General features: G+C 40.2%; 1 protein-coding gene across 1 annotated transcript; it reads right to left on the reverse strand.

Moving 5' to 3' along the window:
* Positions 1–1,818: 1,818 nt before the first annotated feature.
* Positions 1,819–2,238, reverse strand: LOC110866677. Its single transcript, XM_022115822.1, has one exon. The coding sequence runs from the start codon at positions 2,236–2,238 to the stop codon at positions 1,819–1,821; it is 420 nt and encodes a 139-aa protein (XP_021971514.1).
* Positions 2,239–17,346: the final 15,108 nt, after the last annotated feature.

The following is a 17,346-nucleotide window of genomic DNA, read 5'->3' on the forward strand; positions in this document are numbered from 1 at the left end:
TGACATCTAAATTGATTTAACAACAATATTAAACATGTTAAGGCATATCTTGCTTGTCATAGGACTAGTTAGGCATTCCAAACGCGTTTTACGCAAACGACGCGTTAAAGTGGCGTAAGCTACCTAAACGGGTCGTAATGGGTCAAAAGCACTTAGGATAGGTTTCGTTTTAGTACGTAGGCTTTGTTAAACCATATTACATAAGTTCCCATACTTATTCGGTTTACGAACCCTCGTACTACCCAATCCTCCGATAGGTCCGGTTATTAATGTAGATACCTATATAGGTGCCGTTTGATTCCGTGATCTTCTAGCTTTGCTTGGTGGTTATCCTAAGACTTCTAAGCACCCTCAAGTGAGTACATAGACCCCTCTTTTACTGTTTTTCAAACATTTTGGGGTGAAACACATGTGCCTACTTGTTACTTTCATGATTTCATGCTTTTATATCATATACTTGCTATGTTCATTAGTACACTATTAGTACATGATTTCATTATGTTTTTGCTATGTATGCCCATTGTGTGCATACTTAGTACATCGTTTTACATAACATTTCATGCTATGTATGTTCATCATACTTAGTACATTTTACATCACATGCTATGTATGCCATTGTGTGCATACTTAGTACATCGTTTTACATAACATTTCATGCTATGTATGTTCATCATACTTAGTACATCGTTTTACATAACATTTCATGCTATGTATGTTCATCATACTTAGTACATCGTTTTACAAGACATCTTATACTTGGTATCATGCTATGTATGTCCATCCGTCGCATACTTAGTAAATTGTTTGTGCATTCTTACCTATGGTTTGGTTGTTACATATTTCACTTGCCATACATGACATTTTGTTTACACAATACTTGATTGACATTTGACAACGGTTTAGACATGGGCAATTTACATTGGTGGTTTATGTGGGTAAGTGATTTGAGTAACGAGACGTGTGTAATGTGATACAAGCATGGTGGATACGCCGCTGGTACTTCCTATATATAAGTGCTTGTATGGCGTAGCGTTATTTAAATCATTCATTTGGATTTATACATTTTTACACAAATAACATATTTTTCACAAGACATTGTTTTACAAAACAGTTTGTTTTATACAAACTCATTTTTACTTGGTTATTCATTTAACCTTACATCATTCTTTTAACTATACATATCTATCATCGATTTTCAAACGTTTTATAAAAGCAAACACTTAAACTGGATTCATGACAAGTTTTTGGTTAAACATTTTCTTAAACCTAAGTCATGGATCCTATTTTTCATAAAACCTATGTACTCGCCGGCATTTTTATGCTGACGTATTTTCACATGTGTTTCAGGTACAATAGTTGATGATATTTGATGATGATATTGATGCATGCTCACATAGGATTGGACGAGACCTTAGTGACATTAAAAGATGCAAGACTAGTTAATTTTTGTTATGTTTCTTTATTGTTAAAACATTGTAACTCATTTAATTCAATAAAACGAAATTTGTTTAATCCATGGTTGTGAAACAATGATTCTGTTACAACACTCCCCGACGTTTCCACCACGTTTTGTTGTTTTACGTGGTCGGGGTGTGACAGCTAAGAAGTGAGCTGATTTAGTTATACAGTCTACGATTACCCAGATGGTATCGTTCCCGCTAGGTATCCTTGGCAAACCCATAATGAAATCCATTGCGATTTATTCCCATTTCCACACTGGGATCTCCGGTTGTTGCAGTAACCCTGATGGTTTCTAATATTCGACGTTAACCTTAGTGCAAGTTAGACACTTGCTTACGTAGGTGGCAGTTTCGGCCTTCATGTTTGGCCACCAAGATATGTCGTCTTGAGATCACGATACATCTTATCCGAACTTGGATGGATAAAGTATCTATACTTGTGGGCTTCGTTCATTATGAGTTCTCTCAGATTCCCGTAGAGAGGTACCAATATACGATTCATGAAATACCATGTGCAGTCTGGTTTCACTTCCCAATCGCGTTCCATCTTGCGTAGGGATTCTACTTTCAGATTCTCTTCTTTCACTGCCTTGATATGTGCTTTTCGAATTTGCTTGGGTAACCCAGAATGTATGGTGAGTTGCAAAGCTCGAACTCGTCTGGATTTTAGATGTTCCTTTCGGCTAAGAGCGTCGGCTACCACATTAGCTTTGCCCGGGTGGTACTGAATTGCACAATCGTAATCATTCCGAAGTTCGATCCTCCGACGCTGTCTCATGTTCAATTCCTTCTGATTGAAAATGTGATGAAGGCTCTTGTGATGCGTGTAGATAGTACACTTATACATTTCACTTACACGGTTAGAAAGTTTGTTTTAGTAAAAAAGTTGGAAGATTAACTTCACTTAATCGGCTTGGTCCTCACTATGGAGAGTTCTACTCAGATTGCCATGGCAGATCTGTTTCACCAAGTGGATTGTTATGAAGAATCTAGAAAAAACTTAGAAAAATGGAAGAAAATAGAAGAAATCAGGTGTTAGTAAGTTGCAAACTCACTACTGCTCCTAGCTTCAAGTCGTGAGTAGTTAATTTTTCTCGTGCATTTTTAGCCGTCGGGATGCATACGCGATGACCTTATCACGTTGCATAAGTACACATCCAAATCCCTAAATAGAAGCTTCACGGTACACGACAAAATCATTTGTCCCTTCTAGCAAGGACAAAATGGGTGCACTTTAGAGCTTTTGCTTTGGCAACTGGAATGCATTTTCTTGTTTGTCACCCTAGATGTACTTTGAACTCTTCTGAGTTAAGGCTGTGAGCGGTTGTGCGATCTTCGAGAATCCTTCGATGAAGCGGTGGTAATAACCCGCCAAACCTAGAAATTTTCGAACTTCTATTGGCGTCCTTGGTTCCTCCCAATCTTTGATGGCCTCTATCTTAGCTGGATCATCATGGATACCCTTTTCGTTTATTATATGCCCAAGGAAATGGACTTTGCGTATCCAGAAGTTACACGTAGAAAACTTAGCATACAGTTTCTCCATTGGAGCAGTTCCAGGACTAACCTTAAATGCTCCTCATGTTCTTCTTTGGTCTTGGAATATACAAGTATGTCATAAATGAAGACGATAACAAACTTGTCAAGATACGGCTTACACACGCGGTTCATGAGATCCATAAACACCACGGGTGCGTTGGTTAAACCAAATGGCATGATCAAAAACTAATAATGGCCATACCTGGTGCGGAATGTTGTCTTATAGATATCCTCATCTCTAACCCGAAGCTGATGATCTCCCGACCTCAAATCAATCTTAAAATAGTAACTTGACCCTTGGAGCTGATCAAACAAGTCGTCGATTCGGGGTAAGGGGTATCGATTCTTAATTGTAACTTTGTTAAGTTCTTGGTAATCAATGCACATGCGGAAGGTTCCATCCTTCTTCTTAACAAACAGAACTGGAGCTGTCACACCCCAACCGATGGCAGAAACATCGGAGTGAGACAAAAACGAGATTGTTTGAGACTTCATAACACTATTTACGACCATATTTAAATTAAATTGATTTCCTTTCATTTCATAACAACATTGTCAAGTTACAATACAAGGAAATTCAAATAACAACATTGTTCAAATACAACAACAAGACAATAATCAAAATACAACATTGTTTCAAAGTGATACAACAACAAAATCTAGAATTAGTGTGGGTATCTAAAGCATCCTCGCTAAGCCCATTTTACTATCATTATCATCCTGAAAATATGTTTAAAATACATGGTTCAATACAAAAGTATTGGTGAGTATACAAGTTTAAATATATAGCATAAGTATAAAAGATTTAAACGAATCCACATCGCAAACTTAGTTATCAAGATTTACGTATAAACTGGCATGTGAATATTCAAGTCAACTCAAAGATTATACAAGTTTTTAGAGACTTAACATAACCTCAATAATACGGGAGGCGCTTTACTCATATAGCGCTATACATGTTAAGTATAGGCTCGTACGAAGTTAGTGACAAGTTTATCACATAAGAATGTTCCAGAAACACGAATCAAGTATAATATATGTATGCATGTATTGGATTGTTTATGCATTTGACCAAAGTCTAAGTGTAACTGTGTAGGTTTAATAGTAAACATATTGCACCCAAAGTGTAAAATGGAAAAAATGGTGTTCGAGTATACTCATGGTTTTGCTAAGTATTCTTAGTTAAATCCCGCGAGCGTAGTGTGGTCGACGTAGTACAGGAACACCAAGGTTATTCTACCTTGCGAGCAAAGGGTCGTTGGTATAGTACAGGAACGCCAAGGTTACCCTATAAGGGCGAACGAAGGCGTGAGTTGTGGGAGATTGAATGGGGATTATGATATAGAATTAAAGTACGTAGTATGGTATAAAAGTATAAGTAGACAGAAAGTAATTCTGTCTAAGCACTTGTCACGATACTGAGTTTACGTGATTTTACGGGTCCTGACTTACCCGACAGAATCAATAACAAGGAATGCGGAGACAGAATAACGGGGAAGCCGAAATACGAACTGTTCGGACGAAAGACAGTTGGCACGACAGGCCTTTCGCGCGAGTGGGACCACCCTATCGCGCGAGAGGGACTGTTGGTGAACCGATTCTCGTTTGAATGTTTTAACTATTAACTAGTTATGTTCATGAGTTCAGTTCAGTTATTTAGTTATAGTTTAGTATAATACAGTCCAGAATGTTCATAGAATTCATAAAAGTCATGCATGGAGGTAATAACCTCATTATAGTTCACCAAAGCACAAATTAGTTAACTTAATTAACTAATCGGTTGGTCATGAATACGGAAATGGAAATAACAGAATTTAAATACTAACCAAACAACCGAACAAGGACAACTGAGGTGTGCCAACACGATATAGAAAGAGTGAACTAAGTGTCGGAGGCTGGAAGGGGTTAACTTGTTCTAGGTCTAGGAGATTGTTTGGGTGTTCATTTTACAAGTTTAAGTGTGGTGGTGGAACTAGATTGGAAGCCAAGGCTCCCACAGATCACACACTGATATTATAGTATCAACTATATTGAGAATATGGATCTGAAACATCATACAAGACATAGAAATTGTCGGAACATAGTGAAACAGTCTCATTCGGACGACCGAAGTTCCCTCTCGCACGAAAGGGTTATCCTTTCGTGCGAGTAGGCCACCTTTTCGAGCGACTGGTACTATTTTGAGATGAAAACAGCTCGGTTTTAGTTGAATTGTTCATCTTCTTGGCTGTAATTAACTCCAACATGAATCCACAGCTATGAACTTAGCTTGTGAGCTCAGGGAGTCTTGATTCAGCCAAGTTTAAAGTCAGAAAGTTTGTTTTAGTAAAAAAGTTGGAAGATTAACTTCACTTAATCGGCTTGGTCCTCACTATGGAGAGTTCTACTCAGATTGCCATGGCAGATCTGTTTCACCAAGTGGATTGTTATGAAGAATCTTGAAAAAACTTAGAAAAATGGAAGAAAATAGAAGAAATCAGGTGTTAGTGAGTTGCAAACTCACTTAGAAATCTGCTGGAACAAGTTCATTAAAATGCCCGAGTTCAAGTTTTGGAGAGAAAGTTTCGGAGTGTGAAGGTTGGAAATGAAGGAAGTGGGTTGGTATTTATAGACTGAGGTGAGGTTTTGGACGAGTGGATCTCGGACGAGTGGGGGATTTGGGACGAGAGCGTCCTCTCGTGCGAGAGGGACCAGTCCCTTATGTTCGAATTTTAAGTTTACGTAATTAATCATAATTTGTCGGTTTAACCGTGTAAGTGAAATGTATAAGTGTAATATATAAATAAATGAATGTATAAGTGAATTTTGCACTTATAAACAAGTATGAATTTGCGTATAAATTATATCAAGTATGCATGTATCACGATTGTTTAACAAGTATTTACGTATTATGAATAACACAAGCGTATAAAAAACCGAGTTTTCATTATGATTTTAGTCTCGGATTACAATGATTGAAATGAAAGACGAATACAAAAGGGATACAGGTTTCCATAAATAGAAAGTACAATTAAGGTTTCTAAACAAGGAAAATTACAAAAGCGAGGCGTTACAGGAGCTCCCTATGGAGATGAGCTGGGACGGATAAAACCTGTAAAAACTCCATATTTTTTTATATTAAAATAAAGTATATAAAACTCATATTATTAAACGGGTAAGTTGACTGTTAGAAATATGAAGTACCTAGACGGGCCTAGGAACCGTTTAATAATTACATTCCAAAATACATTATATTCGAACTTACTCCGTTTTTAATTAAACATGGTTCAAAATGTAGATATAAATATTCTCGTTCTAATGACATATTCATCGTTTTGTAAAACGTCATATTTTAGAAGTTATAAGTGCCAAAAAAATGAAGCAGTTAAATTAATTATAATAAATAAAATAATACAATAATAAAAAACTAAACAATTTCATTAAATGACATTGTGTACGTGTGCATGTGTTAGAAGAATTGATATTTGAAACTTATTTCATATGTGTACGTGGATGTTGGCGTGGCCTCCAAGATTCTCACGTTCCAAATATAAATAAGGACACAAGGCTTCAGAAACTTTGCTCAAACCATTTGTTGCCCTCCTCCCAACCACTTTCATCTCTTTTTAAATTCAAATTTTCTTTTATATTATACCTATAATAATAATAATAAAGCTCTGCGCCGTTTTAAGTGTTTTAACCCTGATCATTAAGTCGATACCCTGTTCGATTGATCTAGGGCCCCGTAACGCATGTCAAGGCTCTGCCTGACTAAATCCGTTAGTATTCTGTCTCGGGTCGTATTGATAAAGTTGAATTTGGGTTATTACACTTACCACGAGCGCATTATATATTTTATTAAATAGCTCAGGAGTTATACCCAAGATTATACCAGGAGGTTTCTACTTGAACCCTAAAGTTACAGTGTGAGTCATTCTTCTTTTTATCACCTTTTTGTGATTTAGTTATATTTAAAAATGCTTTACAAAACCCTAAATGTTTATCAGTTATACTTACAATGATTAAGTTTTTATATTCTGTAATAGTTACCGGTATATGGGGCATTGTATACATTACTTGACACTCGTTACTATTGGCAAAAAAGTTAGCCAATAGTAGCATGACCACAAGCACGGGGAATTGTGCCCCAGTAGCCATAGCCTATAACTAATATTATTTTTACATTAAAAAATTAATAAATTTAATGTATGATTGAAATAAATCTAAATGGTGTGTATATAAAATAGAGCTTTATTAATCAATATTAAAATGTATTAAAGAAAATATATTTAATAAACCTAAATTACTATTAACATTATAAATTAATGTTTAGTCAATAAATATCATAATAAAATATGTCAAATATAATATATTCTACTTTTAGTATACTAAGATTATATTTTAAATCTTACTCATATTAATATATTAAGTAATAATATCACAATTATTTAATTAATATATTATATTTGATAAAGTTATAACTATTAATTTGACAGAAAATGATATATTTCATTTTCTGGGCTAATTGGTTTTGTGCCAAAGAAAATATTTGACAAAGTAATGTCATGAGACACTACTAAGTTCAGAGCCACTAGTTGAGAGAATGATCAACAGTTATATGACCAGAAATATGACTAAAATTACTAGTTGAGAGAATGATCAAGAGTGATAGGACCAGAGTCACTAGTTGAGAGAACGATCAACAGTGATGTGACCAGTCACAAGTTGAGAGAATGATCAACAGTGATTTGACCACTGTCACTAGTTGAAAGAATGATCAACATTGATTTGACCACTGTCAATTTTGTATGTAAAACTCATATTATTAAACGGGTAGATTACGGGTAAGTTGGCTGTTAGAAATATGAAGTACCTAGAGGGGCTTAGGAACCGTTTAATAATTAAATTCTAAAAATGCATTATATTTGAACTTACTCCGTTTTTAATGAAACTTGGTTCAAAATGTAGATACAAATATCCTCGTTCTAATGACATATTCATCGTTTTGTAAAACGTCATATTTTAAAAGTTATAAGCGCCCAAAAAGTGAAGCAACTGAATTAATTATAATAAATAAAAAAATATAATAATAAAAAAACTAAACAATTGCATTAAATTACATTGTGTACGTGTGCATGTGTTAGAAGAATTAACATTTGAAATTTATTTCATATGTGTACGTGGATGTTGGCGTGGCCTCCAAGATTCTCACATTCCAAATATAAATAAGGACACAAGCCTCCAGAAACTTTGTTCAAACCATTTGCTACCCTCCTCCCATATCTCACCACTTTGCCCTCTCTTTAAATTCAAATTTTCTTTTATATTACACCTATAATAATAAAAAAGTCCTGCACCGTTTTAAGTATTTTAACCCCTAATCACTAAGTCGATACCCTGTCTGTCACACCCCCAAATCCACCTGCGAGTATTACCGCTTGGGAGCGTGACTGACCAGGATCTTAACCACCAATCATATTGAACGTGTAATATAGTTAAGTATAGCGGAAGCATTTAAGTAAACCCAAACATAAATATTAATGTATGAATCATCATAAGTGTTCAAATAGCATTCATGATCCTTTGCCCACAACGACCTGCTCCTCCCTGTGCAAGCTCCATAATGTACCTAAGACCCTGCAAGGCATGCAGCAGAGAGTCAACAACTAGTTCAGCGAGTTCACAGAAAGTAAGTTCAGTAATAGAAATTGTATAGCAAGCATTGCGTTCGTTCATCTAATCATGCATCGTATTAGTTCGTTCATTGTTCATGTATAGCATTGGTTTCCATCGCTGGCCCTTTCGGCATGTATGCGAAGATTTGGGTTAATACTCCCAAATATCCTAGACTATGTATATTTGTATCGCTGGCCACCCTGGCATGTGTGCGAAGTTCTAATATGTATAGTTCGCAGCCTTCCCGAGGCATGTGTGCGAAGATTAGTCATAATTATCGCAGCCAACCCTTGGCGTGTGTGCGAAGATCTGTTCAAGTAGGTATACTAGTCTAGCCGTATCTTATCATTCACCATCCTCACCCTGAGGACTCATATCATTAAGTTCCATTAACTAAGTATGTACGTATAATTCATTCAATCCCATTCCCACCCTGGGAACCCCATGCCTTGGCTGTGTGAACTCACCTTGGGTTGCTCGGCAGATACACAAAGAAGAGGGTTCTTGAACTAACAGTGGTCAACCACGTCCTAACAGGGTTACCACACAAGTCAGGATTTGACTTCAAGTAATGCACGTATGTATCACATGAGTTAACACGTTGCAAGCATGCAAGGATTATGGTAAACACGTATGAATCATAGCAAACACGTATAGCACGTTTATCAGTCAAAGCATATCATAATCATACTTGTGCGTCTCGGATGGTTGGGCCGTTGAGCTTGTGCGAGCCCAACCATCTTGTGCGATATAAATGTCTAGCCCAAACAATACCCGGCCCAACGTATAACAAGTCCAACATAAAAGTCTCGGCCCATGCAAGAGCCTTGTGCGATCCTATTGGGTTGTGCGGTCGGTCGTTGGGCCTTGAGGCCCAACAGTAATTCAATAATCATCACATTGTGCGATCCAATTAAATCAGCCCAACCCAATCAATTATCCGGCCCAACAGTTAAGTAAACATATGACTTATGCGATTCAGGTTCTCTTGTGCGATTGAACACACCTTGTGCGACTGACAAGGTTTGTGCGACTAGGTCCCTTGTGCGAGTGGACTTGGGCTGTGCAATAGGCATGTGCGGCCCAACTATAACACTCGGCCCAGAAGCTTGATCCGTCAAGAGCGAGCCTTGTACGACCGGGTTGCACTTGTGCGACCAGGAGTCGTGTACGAATGGACTCCTCTTGTGCGATTTGGCTTTGTGTTGTGCGATTAGTTTAATATATCCGCAACTTATGGAAATTAGTTTCACATGCTAATCAAATTAATCAGTTACAAAGTTTCCAATTTTCATTCAATCAATTTAACAACTAATCGGTTTCCTTATTAAATCAACTAACAGTTTTCAACCATACAATTCTCGATCAAACGGACAATAATCACCAAAACATATGAACCCTAAAATTATTCATCACATAGCTATCAACCACAACATTCATACACTAACGGATTCAAGACTTGACACAATTAATCATCCGATTAAAACACATTCACAGCCGATTATTCTAAGCATTCGGTTCTTGGTTAATATCATGCAAACCCGATTTAATATCTACCATTTTCTAATCATTCATAACAAGTCGATTAACACAAGTACACAGCCGATTACCAAGCATCATTCTATACAACCTAAATCAATACACGACATTTAAGCAAACAAAATAGCAAGAACATCAACAACGATCAAACATCATCAACATGCATGCAAGGCGTAGCAATATCAAATCGGTTTAGTTTAAACACTAGCAATACTCATCCGAATCATACATGGATCATACAATCAAAACATACTAACCGATTAATGGCAGCAAAGGTGATCCGAACAATAGTCTTCGGTTGCCTTGTGTTGTTGCCGTCGAGTAGAGAGAGAGATAGGAAGTCTAGGGTTTTTGTGTGTGTTATGTTTTGTAACGAATGAGGTGAAATCCCCTCATGTGTGTATGTTTGTACGTGCAAAAGAAAAGCAATGGGCCGGCCCCTACTTGGGCAGCCCTTGAAGTCCGAACACAAGTAAAACGGCCCAAAGGCTTAGGCTTATGCGAGTGTGAGTGTTGTGCGATCCGGTCATGTAACATTCATATAGCATACATACAACACTCGTAACACATCAAGCACATAACATTTCATGAAATCATTAAATAGTAAACTTTCACATTAGCACGTAACGTTACACAAAGTAAGTCTAAGGTTCGAGTTGTCACATTATCCCCAACTAAATAGAAATTTCGTCCCGAAATTTGGTATGCACTCACTGAGGAAGCTAGGTAAGTTCAATCGTTCACTGGTTTTCCTGGGGTGTCACATCCTCCCCCCATTGATCTGGAATTTCGTCCCGAAATTCCGAAGTAGTAGCTTCATTCTCAGTGGTGGTTGCATTGGTTCCGAATAACTGGGGGTACTTTTCTGTCATCCTGTCTTCGCGTTCCCAGGTGTACTCTGGGCCACGTTTGGAGTTCCAACGCACTCGAACAAGAGGGATTCTCTTGCTTTTGAGGACCTTCACATCCCGGTCCGTGATTTTCTACTGGTTCCTCGACGAACTGCAACCGCTCGTCGATAAGGGTCTCATCTGATAGGCACTTCTTCAGATTCGACACGTGAAATACATTGTGAACTGCCCCGAGTTCAGCTGGTAGGTTCAATCTATAGGCTACCCTGCCTATTCGTTCTATGATCTCGAATGGTCCGACATACCGCGGATTTAGTTTGCCCCGTTTGCCAAAACGAATCACACCCTTCCAGGGTGAGACTTTAAGTAAAACCCGGTCCCCGACCTGAAATTCCAATGGCTTTCTACGCTTGTCCGCGTAGACTTTCTGACGGTCGCGTGCTGCCGCCATGCGTTGTCGTATCTGTGCTATCTTTTCCGTGGCGTCCACTACAATCTCTGGACCCGTAATCTGACTATCCCCCATCTCTGCCCAACAGAGAGGTGACCGGCATTTACACCCGTACAATGCCTCGAATGGAGCGGCTTGTATGCTGGTGTGATCACTGTTATTATATGAGAACTCCACCAAAGGGAGATGCTTTTCCCAGCCGTTGCCGAAATCTATAACGCATGCCCGAAGCATGTCTTCAAGAGTTTGAATCGTTCGCTCAGACTGCCCATCCGTCTGAGGATGATATGCTGTGCTCATGTCTAATCGTGAGCCGAAAGATTTATGCATCGCTTGCCATAGTTCTGACGTGAATCGTGCATCGTGATCCGAAATGATGGATGTGGGCACCCCGTGCCTCGAAACAACTCCTTTAAGATAGACGTCTGCGAGAGTGGAGAACTTATCCGTTTCCTTTATAGCTAGGAAGTGTGCAGACTTGGTGAGTTGATCCACGATCACCCATATGGTATCATTCCCCCGCTGGGATCTAGGTAGGCCTGTGACGAAATCCATGGAAATTTCTTCCCATTTCCATTGCGGTATCTTAGGCTGCTGAAGTAGGCCAGCTGGTTTCTGATATTCAATCTTGACTCTCGCACAGGTCAAACACTTGCCGACGTAAGTAGCGATGTGGGCCTTCATACTAGGCCACCAGTATGTAGTGCTGATGTCGTGGTACATTTTGTCCGACCCTGGATGTACCGAGTAGCGAGACTTGTGTGCTTCGTCCATCACAAGTTCGCGTAGACCGCCATAAAGTGGGACTCAAATACGCCCCGTTACATAGTAGGCGCCGTCTGCCTTCTGTTCTAACCGCTGTCGTGAGCCGCGTAGGGCTTCTGCCTTAACGTTTTCTGGTTTCAATGCTTCTACCTGAGCATCTCGTATCTGTGCAGGAAGACTGAATTGTATGGTGAGCTGCAAGGCTCGTACGCGTCTAGGTATAGTGTCCTTTCGACTGAGGGCGTCAGCCACATCATTGGCTTTGCCTGGATGGTACTTGATGGCGCATTCGTAGTCGTTAAGTAACTCGACCCATCGCCGTTGACGCATATTCAAATCCTTTTGCTTAAGGATATGCTCGAGACTCCTATGATCGGTATAAATCGTGCACCTGGTACCGTACAGGTAGTGTCGCCATATCTTAAACGCGAAAACAACAGCTCCCAGCTCTAAATCGTGCGTCGTGTAGTTCCGTTCGTGAATCTTGAGTTGACGTGAAGCGTAAGCAATAACCTTGTCGCGCTGCATTAACACACATCCAAGCCCCCGAATGGATGCATCACAATAAACCACGAAGTCATCCGTGCCCTCTGGCAAGGAGAGGATAGGTGCACTGCAAAGTCTATCCTTTAAGTACTGAAAAGCAGTTTCCTGCGTGTTGCCCCAACGGTAGGTGACACCCTTCTGTGTCAGTAGCGTAAGCGGCTGAGCAACCTTTGAAAAGTCCTTAATAAACCGTCTGTAGTAACCCGCCAAACCCAAAAATTGGCGTATCTCCGTTGGAGTACGTGGTGCAGGCCAGTTTCTGATTGAGTCTACCTTGGATGGATCGACATGGATCCCATCCTTGTTCACTACGTGGCCTAAGAAGTGGACTTCACAAAGTCAGAAGTCGCATTTCGAGAACTTAGCGTATAGCTGTTCCTTCCGAAGGAGCTCCAAAATAAGGCGTAGATGCTGCTCGTGTTCCTCCTGACTCTTGGAGTAAATCAGAATGTCGTCGATGAATACTATGACGAACTTGTCTAGGTAGGGTTTGCACACCCAGTTCATAAGGTCCATAAATACGGCAGGTGCGTTCAATAATATCAAACCATCCATCATATCAAACATAAAGTATAGTAATTAGAATATTTCATAAAACCCAATACGATTGATGTTCAAACCAAACTTTGTTTGAGTAGTGGAAACATAATAATGAAAGCCCAAAATAAGTTATAAGTTCAAATATCGTTCATTGCGTCTCCTCGTCCTAACACGAAAGCTCGACCTCTTGCCTCGTTGCCATTGTTGTTCCCACCGTTGTTGTTGTTGTTCCCGTTGCCCTGGTTATTGTTGTGGTTCTGATTCTGGTTCAACTGAGGACAATCGCGTTTGTAATGACCTTCTGCCCCACACTGGAAACATCCCCGGTTTCCACGCTGTGGTTGCTGCTGCTGTGGGTTCTGAGGAGCTGGTGGTGGAAGTTGCTGGTTCTGATTAGTTGGCCGTGAGCTTCTGCAATCTTTGGCTTCGTGCCCTAGCTTGAGACATCTCTGGCAACGTTCTTTGCGACACCTTCCACTGTGGTGCTTGTTACACTTGTTACATAGTGGGTGTACTCCCCGGTATCCACCCTGTTCCTGACTGCCAGATGATTGCTGACTCGAATTCTGGTAGTCATTCGTCCTGCGCTGCTGTGCTTGAGACTGAACGGATACTGATCCCCTGCTGGAATCCCCATCCCATTTCCGTTTGTTGTCGTTGGGTGTAGCAGAAGTAGCAGCTGGAGTAGTAGTTGCACTGACGCGTTTGGGCAGCTTGTTCTGTTCTACTGCCTGATCTGTGAGTCGATGAGCAAGACGCTGGATGTCTTGGATGTTGTCGAGGTTTGCCGATGTAACATGGCTCTGGATCTCTGGCGCAAGTCCCTTGAGATACAACTCAATGCGCTTCACTGGAGGGTCCACCATAGTTGGACACAGAATGGCCAGTTCATTTGACCGCTTTGTATAGGCTTCAATCTCTGACCCCGTCATTTTCAAGTGATAAAGCTCGTTCTCCAACTTGTGGATGTCATCACGCGTGCAGTATTCCCTCTTAATGAGTTCCTTGAAGTCGTTCCAGGGTGTGGCGTTAGCAGCTGCCAACCCTAAGATCTGAACTTGGGCGTTCCACCAAGTTAGTGCTATTCCTTCTAGCGTGCCAGTGGCGTACTTCACCCTGCGAGCCTCAGGGCATTCACACATTTCGAAGACTGACTTTAGCTTCTCAAACCAGTGGAGGAGTCCCACTGCCCCCTCTGTGCCGCTGAAAGTACTTGGACGACAGTCCATGAAGTTCTTAAAGGTGCAAACTTGCTGCTGCGCTGGCTGACCTATTGTGTACGAATAGGGCAAAGTTTAAATACAAGGGCTAGTTTTGGGAGTGTAGGATCTAAAGATCCTAGTGTGTGCTATACTGCAGGGTATACTACCTGCTTGAGCAGCTGCAAGTGCCGCAGCAACTTGAGCTTGAACGAGAGCCTCTAGCTGGGCTTGAGTCATGTTAATTCGTCCAGACATGATCTTCATAGTAAAAGTAACGTAAGTGAGAGTGGTTCGTGAATAGGGCGATGACAGAAAAGCGTAAGTAAGTAGGTGTTCTCATGTAATAAAGTCATGTGTATCTAAGCGTGATGCGAGTAAAGTTCTAAGCAGTTCTAGCAAACAGGCAATAAACATAAACTTTATTACCTAGGATGTCGAGTCTTGCACGTAGAGCGAAGCGTCGTTGTGGATCGTTGAGAGCACTGTTCTGGTTATAGTCTGGTTTTAGTAAAAACGTTTTCCCATATTAAAACCAAGTTCTCTATAACCAATGGCTCTGATACCAATCTGTCACACCCCCAAATCCACCAGCGGAGTATTACCGCTTGGGAGCGTGACTGACCAGGATCTTAACCACCAATCATATTGAACGTGTAATATAGTTAAGTATAGCGGAAGCATTTAAGTAAACCCAAACATAAATATTAATGTATGAATCATCATAAGTGTTCAAATAGCATTCATGATCCTTTGCCCACAACGACCTGCTCCTCCCTGTGCAAGCTCCATAATGTACCTAAGACCCTGCAAGGCATGCAGCAGAGAGTCAACAACTAGTTGAGCGAGTTCACAGAAAGTAAGTTCAGTAATAGAAATTGTATAGCAAGCATTGCGTTCGTTCATCTAATCATGCATCGTATTAGTTCGTTCATTGTTCATGTATAGCATTGGTTTCCATCGCTGGCCCTTTCGGCATGTATGCGAAGATTTGGGTTAATACTCCCAAATATCCTAGACTATGTATATTTGTATCGCTGGCCACCCTGGCATATGTGCGAAGTTCTAATATGTATAGTTCGCAGCCTTCCCGAGGCATGTGTGCGAAGATCAGTCATAATTATCGCAGCCAACCCTTGGCGTGTGTGCGAAGATCTGTTCAAGTAGGTATACTAGTCTAGCCGTATCTTATCATTCACCATCCTCACCCTGAGAACTCATATCATTAAGTTCCATTAACTAAGTATGTACGTATAATTCATTCAATCCCATTCCCACCCTGGGAACCCCATGCCTTGGCTGTGTGAACTCACCTTGGGTTGCTCGGCAGATACACAAAGAAGAGGGTTCTTGAACTAACAGTGGTCAACCACGTCCTAACAGGGTTACCACACAAGTCAGGATTTGACTTCAAGTAATGCACGTATGTATCACATGAGTTAACACGTTGCAAGCATGCAAGGATTATGGTAAACACGTATGAATCATAGCAAACACGTATAGCACGTTTATCAGTCAAAGCATATCATAATCATACTTGTGCGTCTCGGATGGTTGGGCCGTTGAGCTTGTGCGAGCCCAACCATCTTGTGCGATATAAATGTCTAGCCCAAACAATACCCGGCCCAACGTATAACAAGTCCAACATAAAAGTCTCGGCCCATGCAAGAGCCTTGTGCGATCCTATTGGGTTGTGCGGTCGGTCGTTGGGCCTTGAGGCCCAACAGTAATTCAATAATCATCACATTGTGCGATCCAATTAAATCAGCCCAACCCAATCAATTATCCGGCCCAACAGTTAAGTAAACATATGACTTATGCGATTCAGGTTCTCTTGTGCGATTGAACACACCTTGTGCGACTGACAAGGTTTGTGCGACTAGGTCCCTTGTGCGAGTGGACTTGGGCTGTGCAATAGGCATGTGCGGCCCAACTATAACACTCGGCCCAGAAGCTTGATCCGTCAAGAGCGAGCCTTGTACGACCGGGTTGCACTTGTGCGACCAGGAGCCGTGTACGAATGGACTCCTCTTGTGCGATTTGGCTTTGTGTTGTGCGATTAGTTTAATATATCCGCAACTTATGGAAATTAGTTTCACATGCTAATCAAATTAATCAGTTACAAAGTTTCCAATTTTCATTCAATCAATTTAACAACTAATCGGTTTCCTTATTAAATCAACTAACAGTTTTCAACCATACAATTCTCGATCAAACGGACAATAATCACCAAAACATATGAACCCTAAAATTATTCATCACATAGCTATCAACCACAACATTCATACACTAACGGATTCAAGACTTGACACAATTAATCATCCGATTAAAACACATTCACAGCCGATTATTCTAAGCATTCGGTTCTTGGTTAATATCATGCAAACCCGATTTAATATCTACCATTTTCTAATCATTCATAACAAGCCGATTAACACAAGTACACAGCCGATTACCAAGCATCATTCTATACAACCTAAATCAATACACGACATTTAAGCAAACAAAATAGCAAGAACATCAACAACGATCAAACATCATCAACACGCATGCAAGGCGTAGCAATATCAAATCGGTTTAGTTTAAACACTAGCAATACTCATCCGAATCATACATGGATCATACAATCAAAACATACTAACCGATTAATGGCAGCAAAGGTGATCCGAACAATAGTCTTCGGTTGCCTTGTGTTGTTGCCGTCGAGTAGAGAGAGAGATAGGAAGTCTAGGGTTTTTGTGTGTGTTATGTTTTGTAACGAATGAGGTGAAATCCCCTCATGTGTGTATGTTTGTACGTGC

Source organism: Helianthus annuus, chromosome 7, assembly GCF_002127325.2.
Source record: "Helianthus annuus cultivar XRQ/B chromosome 7, HanXRQr2.0-SUNRISE, whole genome shotgun sequence".
Lineage (NCBI taxonomy): Eukaryota > Viridiplantae > Streptophyta > Magnoliopsida > Asterales > Asteraceae > Helianthus > Helianthus annuus.